At 36.0% G+C, this 10134-nt stretch overlaps 1 protein-coding gene across 1 annotated transcript; it reads left to right on the top strand.

Moving 5' to 3' along the window:
* Positions 1-6217: 6217 nt before the first annotated feature.
* On the top strand, positions 6218-9837 carry LOC107753751 (coiled-coil domain-containing protein 137; the record flags this gene model as incomplete). The annotated part of the gene is given in 6 exon segments (XM_074560225.1): positions 6218-6261; positions 6872-6999; positions 7642-7843; positions 9192-9271; positions 9362-9441; positions 9527-9837. Coding segments are annotated over 6 exon segments (723 nt in total), but the record flags the coding sequence as incomplete, so codon positions are not given.
* Between the last annotated feature and the right edge of the window lie 297 nt (positions 9838-10134).

Genomic DNA, 10134 nt, shown 5'->3' with positions numbered 1-10134 from the left:
GTACAAATAACAATGATTCCCTGCTGAGCATAGATAACCCATTTCCTACACAAGGTTTATGAGCCTCTAGGGGTGTATGATGGAACTACAGGTGGTTTGTGAGACTGTGATTGAAATGCCAAATGAAACTAAATAAATGAATATTACAAAAAAAATAAAAAAATAAAAAATCAGTTGTTAAATCTATTATTACTGATTATAAATGAATTATTTTTATTAGCAGGTTAGAGCATACCTGAAACTCAGGGGATACTTTGAGTAAATAATTAAGATAATAGGGTTTCAGCTAAGAAAAAAAAACCCCCTGCACACTAGGACAAGAAGTCTGATTGTTCTACGTTGAATCAATTTTTCTCTTATATCCCATCCACTCCTGTGGCGTTAGGTTACCCAAGGCCAGTTACCAATAATTCTTTAATTTGTTGGAAGCTAGGTAAAATTTGTTAGTGGAGGCAATTGTATCTAGAAAATTGTATAGGAACAAGGGCGTAGTTTTGGTTTGAACATTGGGGTGGTTGAAGTGTGAACTGTTTTAGTAGAGTCCCGGGTCATGCTCACTCATAAGGTTTATTTATTTGTTTGTTTGCTTATATATTTTTTTGTGAAATGGTCTTTTGTGCTATCATCTATGCGAAGTTGGTTGATAACATAACTGCAATAAAGTAACATCATAGTTAACAATTCCTTTTTTTACATAGGATATATACAGTATATTGTATTTTATATTATTTAGGCACTTATAGAGATGGTCCTCCATCGTCGGGCCCTTAGAATCGTCCTAAACACATGGGGGGGGTTGTACTTGCTAGTTTTGTTTATTGGGGATTATATCCCCCCTATCACCTAAACTACGCCCCTGTATAGGCATTACATACCACGATAGAGAGTCCAGAGGTAAAAGTAGTATCTAGATGGCAGAGAAAGAAAGCTTTAAAGAAAGCATTCTGTAAGACAAAAAGCCTCTCAATTATGTCCAATTTGCCCATGGAAATGTGCCACTAATTCACTATCTGGCACATCCCTTTGTAGGGACAAAGTCGTCTCACTGGCCCTTAGAGTAAGTGTTATGTAGGAGAGTTTGAACTAGGTCATTTCAGTTCACATCATGGTCTACAAGTGAATTTCTTGCATGTTGAGGTAAATCCACACACTAAGTATTGAAAATTGATGTCTGAACAGGTATTTTAAATCAGACTCTACTCCAAATTGTATAAATTAATTGTGGAAATAGACACTTAAGCGACTGCCATGCTGTATCCGACCTGGTGACCTGGCCACATTACATTTTAAGAAGCTTGTTCCTACAGACCATAATTGCGAGGTGGGGAATTGGGCAGTGCTCATCATGACGGGTCATTTCAGACGGGTGAAAGCGAAGCTCAAAACCCCTTCCTGCTGCTGACAGATCATGGGAACCTTGAGAATATAACGGTTGCCAAGAGGTAAAATCACAAACGAGCAAGTGACTCTATTTTGCACCCTGTTAAACACCACTTTAACACCAAACAATACAAAGGCACAGGTATTTTCCAGGCAATCTGAGGGACAGACAAGGAAAACTGTTTCAAAACAGTCATTATTTTTGCAATTCTGTTTGGTGCTGCTAGTGGCACAGAAATTACACACTTGAAGTTAAAGTGTGTAATTTCTGCTGTGATTCTATGGTGATGTTGTGTAAATCCTCCCACTTTCATTGCATCTTTCATTCTGCTGATATAATTTTTTTTTCTCTCTCTGCAGTTGGCTTTGGCCTGTCATAGACAGGAACAGTGGACATGAGACTCTGGTCAAGACATCCCGGCTCCAGCGCCTCTGCACAGTCTGTATGAAACCTGGAATGTGAATATGAGTGCATGTAAATGTGAGAGGACACACACAGAGGTATCATTTCCCCAAGACCTCACACAGTGACAACAACTATTTATTGCCAATAACCTCCCTGGTGCCTCTGAGTATGCTGAATAATGAAGTGGTGAAGGTATTACCTTTATAGCAAGATAGCAATGGCAGTGTCAGCCTCCTATGTTTGATAATCATCACTTCCTCTTGCAATTAAAAACTACAGACGTGTACACATGTAAATTAGCAGCATGTACAGTGGCCTCAAAAAAGTATTTGGACACTCTTGGACACTTACCAGTAAGTCACGCTTAAAAATGTCTCAATTTCACTGCACTAGACACACATTTTCAAACCAAGTGGCATGTGCAAACAAATGATGCTAAAGCTTGTCTCAGAACTAACTTCATTTTCTGAGTCACTTTTTCAAACATTTCTAACCAACTGTGGTTCTGTGGTTTTATATCAGTTCAGTTCCCCTGTTTCACACAGGTGTCATCATATTACTGTAACACATGAACATGTTTCACAAACTCTGACAATCAGAAAGTGTCCAAGACTTTTTGTCTTTATTTTGAACATATGCATATTTGCACAAAAATATGCTTATCTGCTGATTGCTTCATAGTTTGAAACCCAACCAACTTCATTTTGTCAAATGTTTTCACTAGAAAGTGTTTATGTGATAAACCCTTGTTTTGATATTTTGTTATATAATGCAAAGACATTTATACATTTTTAATTGCATCTTTAGTGTCCAAAAACTTTTTATTGCCACTGTATTCATTCACTTACAAACAAAGATGCATGATGACTCTATTTAAAGAACCTGTAATGTAACATAATGACACATTGCAGTCACTTCTGAGAAGTCCTGTTAACAGAGACATAAAAAATACAAGACAGAGACACACAGAGGAGGGAAATATGTGGCGGTGTCTTGGATTGCACACTGTCTCTCAGGATTTGTGTCAGTGGCCAGTTTCATCCGTTTTGGAGCAGTGTGGTATCTGGAGGCTTAATTCAGAGCTAGGGCTCATCTTGTGCTCTCTTTCACCACAAGTGCCTTCTTTAGCATCTGTAAATATTAGCTCAAGACTATTTTAGAAATAAAATAATTTTCTGAAAGGCAGCCACCACCAGTGATAAGGAATCCATTTAAATGAAGCTTCTGGCATTGGGGGCTATTTATTATTTGCGCAGCAAACGAAACTGACTCGGTTAAAGCATTCCTGTGGATATCCAAATTGAGAATGGACATGAGGTCCTTCAGAAGTTAAAGGTGAAGTGTGCGATTTCTGCACCACTAGATGCCCCAATCTGAATTGCAAAATACATTTATTTGTTTTCTGTTTTTTATACTTTTACATGTGTGCTAAAGTAGTCGCAATATCTGTTGTAACTCTCAAAACATATTTTCCTTGCTCGTCTCTAAAAACTAGACTCATGCAAATTGTGGACTGAAGAGTTTGTTCTGTGTGTGACTAGACCATCTACTCATGCTAGATTTTATCTTCTTGTTCCCAAAGATTCATTTCCAGAGCACCACTGTGACTCCCATTGGAGACGCTGAGCTGACAGTAAATATCTAACACTTCTTTATGAGTTAAGATTGTTCAGCGAGGTGGAATTTTCAAATGTAGATTTCTAGACAAAACTACCTCCGGTTCTCTTGGTTTTTTAACTTACTGACTCATACTGTCAATACGGTCTCAAAAGAATAGAGATTAAGATTACGTCGAGACAGGAAATGTGATGAAGCCTCTTTCTCTTGATTTTTCCAGAACTTTGTTCCTCAATAGACCTCTTAAACACAGTCAGGTGATCGGATCATCACAGATGTCCACTTCAGAAAATTTTCAGATTGGTGGAGGAATCTTCAGGGGTTCCTCAGCAGCTCTCTGCAGATATAGACAACAATGTTAGTCACATAATATATGTTCTGAATATAAGCTCTGAGCTAATGTTTAAAATCATCCACCAGTATGTCTAAATACACCAATACCCAGACATATCACTTTCACAAGTGCTCCGCCAGTCGTAAAAACCCATGCCAAACTTGGATTAGCTTGGGTGAAACTGGATGACCCCTTATGGTGTTTGTTTCCCCTTCCTCACTGGCGCTTCCCAACAAGCTGGGTGACCCTTCCTGGAATGTGCCCCCTGAGTTATGTCACAAATTATTTTGACAGAAAGCATAGGATAATTCCTATTTAGGTGTCTTCACGTGTTGTTGAAAGCCTTTGTTTCTTCTCAGCTGTACATGGAGCCAACTGACCACAAAGACATGACCTTCTATGAATGCCAGCCAGTTCAGCACTGAAAAAATCCAGGAAATCAGTTATGCACTTACAATACAGTATAAAAATACAGTATATTTGGGGAATAAGCATATAAACAGGTCACAAAGAGGCTGCTATGCAGGCAGGTCACTGTGGGTACCTGGGAGTGGAGCTTTCTCAGGAAACGGTGAGTCAGGCCATTCTGAATGTATCAACAATCCGTCTGTCCGCTTTCTGGACTCAAAGAGCGTGTTGTTCCCTCAGGTGGAGACTGAGGTGCATCCGGGTGTCCCCGGCTCATGGAAAAGTTTAGTCAGCTGGTTTTGAGAGGCTGTTTGAATGAGCCTGAGTTCTGAGTGTATAGGCTTTGGAAAATAAAACGAATGTAATGGTAAGCGTGGAAACCGGATTATTAAACCAATTTTGTGGTGATACACGTTTGCAAAATGCAGCTTTTATTCTCCCTAATCAGCATTGCCTGGAATGAATGAATGAATGATGCATTTATATAGCGCTTTATTGTGTATTGTTGTACACCCAAAGCACTTTACAATCATGTGGGGGGGGGGGTCTCTCTTCAACCACCACCAGGAAAACACTTTGTCTCATATGCAATATTTAGAATTACAAACCAAACATTCAGACGTTATGTATTTTTACATGCATTTTTAAAGAAAAACTCTCAAGAGTTAGGTAAGTTTAAGAAATGGGATAAAGCCTGCATGAAGAAATAAATTGACATTTAACAATTTCTTCTTTTCAGATGACACTTAATTATATTGTATATTCCCAAATTTTGTCAGCTTAGTTGGTCATGAATTCATAGCACATTGAACTTCACCAAGATATAGCACCTCATGATGTTATTCTGAAATCATACGTATGTTCAGAACCAATTTTTATAACGGATGTCAATGCACTACAGAAGGAAAGGTGTGGTATAGTTGCTCCTGATTAAAATGGTTAGAGTCAAAGAAAATGTTTGATCCAACAGTAGCAGAAATAAAGGAAAGAGGAAATATGTGATTCAGACAAGTCCAGAAAGATAGGTCAACAAAGTCAGGGACAGGAAGGAACTAAAGCACAATTAAAATGATATTGGTTTTTCCCCAACGACAACAGAGCAAACCAAACATTCAGACGTTATGTATTTTTACATGCATTTTTAAAGAAAAACTCTCAAGAGTTAGGTAAGTTTAAGAAATGGGATAAAGCCTGCATGAAGAAATAAATTGACATTTAACAATTTCTTCTTTTCAGATGACACTTAATTATATTGTATATTCCCAAATTTTGTCAGCTTAGTTGGTCATGAATTCATAGCACATTGAACTTCACCAAGATATAGCACCTCATGATGTTATTCTGAAATCATACGTATGTTCAGAACCAATTTTTATAACGGATGTCAATGCACTACAGAAGGAAAGGTGTGGTATAGTTGCTCCTGATTAAAATGGTTAGAGTCAAAGAAAATGTTTGATCCAACAGTAGCAGAAATAAAGGAAAGAGGAAATAAGTCCAGAAAGATAGGTCAACAAAGTCAGGGACAGGAAGGAACTAAAGCATAATTAAAATGATATTGGTTTTTCCCCAACGACAACAGAGTTACAATTATTAACACAGGACATCTGCGATTTTATTTAGCCTGTTGATAAACGTGACTAAATCTCGTCTATAGTCTGGTTGTGTGGTCATGAACCAGTTACATCTTAAATATAACATAATGTAAATAATTAAGCAAAATATTTATTACAGTGATGACCTGACATTACTACAGTGGTCTTCTTGAGCGGGAAATAATTTTGGCGGAAATCGCCATATTATGGCAACAGCGGAGGAATTAAATGAGAGACATAAGTTAATGAACTTGGATACTCACATTTTCGTTGAAATCACATGTAAGAAATGGGCACCGAGAAGAAACTCACTAAAAAGCCGTAAAATGTGTGTTTTTGACCGGACTAAATGGAGAAAAAAGATTTACCTCAGAGTCCGCGCTGACGGTGCGAGTTCATTCATCACCAGAGAGCAGAGGAAGACGAGTTTACAGTCAACTGGGGGAAACGCTATTTACTTAAAAACACACAATAAAAACAGAAAAACAACTCAAGCAAGAGTAGAACGAGAAACATTTCAGGTAAATCAGTGGCTTAAAACTTCTCCAATAACGGTGTTTCGGAGAATTGTGGCTATGTCTGGAAATCATGTCAAGTGGTAAACATGAATAAAATGAAGAATACTAACAATCAGAATCTAGAATTATTTTAACCATACACGTCGTATGTATTGACAAAAATGGTAAAGTTAGTGCAGAGCTTTGTTTTTCGGTTAGCCTAGAGATGTGATGGTTATAGAATTTGTAATTTCTTATTACACGGAAACTCTCCACAGGAAAATGTATGAATATTTACTATGTTTTGAAAACCTGAAAATGCCACCTTCATGGACAGTGTATTCATAGACATAAATGACTGTAAAAGTCATTGAAATGTATTTTGGTTGTGGGACTATTGTATAGTACTGAAAATATATGTTGTTTATACTTTATTCTATTTTTTTAAGAAATGAATTGTAGGTTTTTCTTATACATTTACAAAAAAGTTTATAGTTATTTTATTTTATTTATTTTTATCCAGGCACAGTCCCCTGCATCCTTGTGGAAAACCATTATGTTCCTTCACATTGCTTTTGTTTACTAATTTGATTGAGGTTGATATCTGATTGTAAAGTTTCTTGTCTTGCATTAGTAAAAAGAACTCAAAGAAAAATGCTAACCCTGCATCAGATGATCACCTCCAGCAGATTCCTCATCCATTGCGTGAAATCATGAAGAGTAAAGAGAGGATGAAACAGGGCTCCCAAAAGAGGAAAAAAGGTACTGGCAGTCTTACACAATTTATTAAAATTATGGTATAATGCAAGGGTGAGATATAAGTGTGGCGGTTTGCACTGCACAATAAAAGCAGACCCATATACTTGCATGAAAAATTATTTTTAATATTAATATTTAATATTTTAATTCCTGAAGTTCACTTATAAAAGTTGATTTTGAATTTAAAAAAAAGAAGTAAATCAAAATAAGTCTCTATATACTAATTAAAATAGTTATTAAAGCTTTGAACAGTGGTAATGGTGTTATTGATAATGAAAGTGTTAACGATATGATGTCAATATTAATTATTGTCATTATGCCTGGAGAGCCAGTAGTGATTTTTTTTGAAGCAGTGGTTTAACATGATCTGACCTTTCACACTCATAAGATATTTATTTTTGTCCATGCACATTATTGTTACTCATTTATTATTGAGGGCAGTGTAGTCATACTGGGATTCTGTTAAAACAATTGAATGCAGTTAGTTAATAAAAATTGAGGTGCATCATGTGGGCCGCATGCTGTCTGGGTTTTGTCTGCAGACAAGCTAGTGACCCACAAAGACTGCCCGATGACACGGCCAGTGGCAAGGGCAGCGGAGGAGGGGACATCTTGCTGTATGTTCATATAAGTTTCTTATTTTAGCCTCTAAGCCAAAGATGCTCTCAGGAGATATTCCTATCCCACACTTCCGCCGAGGGCGACAGGAGTCAGAGAGGGATTATGTGCAGCGCATGACCGAAGAGAGTGAGCACGTCCTCTTCCTCACGAACATCCAGGTAGAGAGAGAGGTCAAGCCAAAGAAAGAAGAAGAGACAGAGGAAAAGAAATCTAAAAAGAAAAATAGGTTAGTTCAACAAAGTTATTATTATTGTTGTTAACTAAAACTAAACCATTAAAAAATGTTTCTTGAAATAAGTATTTTTAAAAACTTTATTTTTAAATTTTTATATAAATTTTTATTATATTTTTATTTCAGCTTGTTGCCAGTTTTTGAAGTACTAAAATAACTCAAAAACATTAAAACTAATAAATAAAAATAACAATGACAAAAACATACAACAAAATTACTAAAACTTTTACAAAAATTTATGTGAAATCAAAATATAAAAATAAAATCTGATTCAAAATATTAACCAACACTATAATAATACATCAGTGATACAAAAACAACACAGGTTCGACTGTGATAATTTATAGCTAATCAAATGAGTTGTCTCATTAAATCAGTTAAGCCTATCAATGTTTCAGTAATCGATTTCAGCACAAATGCATATAGTAATTATGCAAGGTTTTCTATAAATAAAGACTGTATTCATTTCTAATGCTGCATTAGTGTGTTAAAGTGTATTTGTCTTTGTTTTAGGTTCCATAAAGGGAAAACCCACAGAAACTGCACAATGACACGGCTAGTGGCAAGGGCAGCGGAGGAGGGGACTTCTTGCTGTATGTTCATATAAGTTTCTTATTTTAGCCTCTAAGCCAAAGATGCTCTCAGGAGATATTCCTATCCCACACTTCCGCCGAGGGCGACAGGAGTCAGAGAGGGATTATGTGCAGCGCATGACCGAAGAGAGTGAGCACGTCCTCTTCCTCACGAACATCCAGGTAGAGAGAGAGGTCAAGCCAAAGAAAGAAGAAGAGACAGAGGAAAAGAAATCTAAAAAGAAAAATAGGTTAGTTCAACAAAGTTATTATTATTGTTGTTAACTAAAACTAAACCATTAAAAAATGTTTCTTGAAATAAGTATTTTTAAAAACTTTATTTTTAAATTTTTATATAAATTTTTATTATATTTTTATTTCAGCTTGTTGCCAGTTTTTGAAGTACTAAAATAACTCAAAAACATTAAAACTAATAAATAAAAATAACAATGACAAAAACATACAACAAAATTACTAAAACTTTTACAAAAATTTATGTGAAATCAAAATATAAAAATAAAATCTGATTCAAAATATTAACCAACACTATAATAATACATCAGTGATACAAAAACAACACAGGTTCGACTGTGATCATTTATAGCTAATCAAATGAGTTGTCTCATTAAATCAGTTAAGCCTATCAATGTTTGAGTAATCGATTTCAGCACAAATGCATATAGTAATTATGCAAGGTTTTCTATAAATAAAGACTGTATTCATTTCTAATGCTGCATTAGTGTGTTAAAGTGTATTTGTCTTTGTTTTAGGTTCCATAAAGGGAAACTTCTGCAACAGAAAAAGAAGCTAAACCAGCAAGAGGAGCGTGAGGAGGAGGAGATGTTTAAAGGCATGCATTAATTTTGTGAGATTTACCCTGTAAAATTTAAGCTTTAAATCGCAAAACATATTCATATTCCATCATTTCTGTTTCTCTTAGATGAGGTACTGTTTGGAGAGGTCGCCATGGTGCCTCCATCACTGAGTGTTAAACCAAAGAAAGCCATAGTCAAACCCAAGGTAACTTGTTTACGTGCCTTTACTCCTTATTGAGATGCTCATTAATGCTGTTTGTTCATTATTATCATCCTGATTTTTTCTCCAGGGGGCAACCAAAGGTCTTCTCCTGAACTCCCTCCTGGGTCACAGTCCTGTGTCGGTCAGCAAACCCTCTATGGCGAGGAAGAGGATGATGGAGGAAGAGCGGGAGAGAGTGGTGCAGCTGTACAGACAGATGAAGCAGAAGCAGAAAGACAAACATGAGCAGGACAGGGCTGCCATGACCCCCACATGATGCTCTGCTCTTTGTATTATATAGTATTGTATTATGTCTCAATGTATAATTCATTTTTCTATACATTTTTGCTACATCAATACCATATTGATGGATTTTGTGATTAAATATTTACAAGTGGATGTAGCAGGACTGTGTAAAAGGCAAAAAATAAATAAGTTCACACTTTTATATAATGCACAGTGAGTTCACATGTATTTTGTCCTTTAATATTCAGAATGACTATTCTAAATATTTATGTTTTAAAAAGTAAGGTATTACAATATGAATTTAGGTGTTTTATTCTCATCCTGCACTTTTTGTGCAATGAAATTATATATTACTTGTATCGAGTGGTTATCTTGCGTAGAATGGGTATTTATTCACTTAATCAGTAATTTGTGAGTGCATTTGTGTTTTAAGATGTTACTAAATAGATA

Source organism: Sinocyclocheilus rhinocerous, unplaced genomic scaffold (assembly GCF_001515625.1).
Source record: "Sinocyclocheilus rhinocerous isolate Xijiao unplaced genomic scaffold, SAMN03320098_v1.1 scaffold51, whole genome shotgun sequence".
NCBI lineage: Eukaryota > Metazoa > Chordata > Actinopteri > Cypriniformes > Cyprinidae > Sinocyclocheilus > Sinocyclocheilus rhinocerous.
Note: the sequence above shows the minus strand (reverse complement) of the source record. Positions and strands in the feature narration are given on the sequence as shown.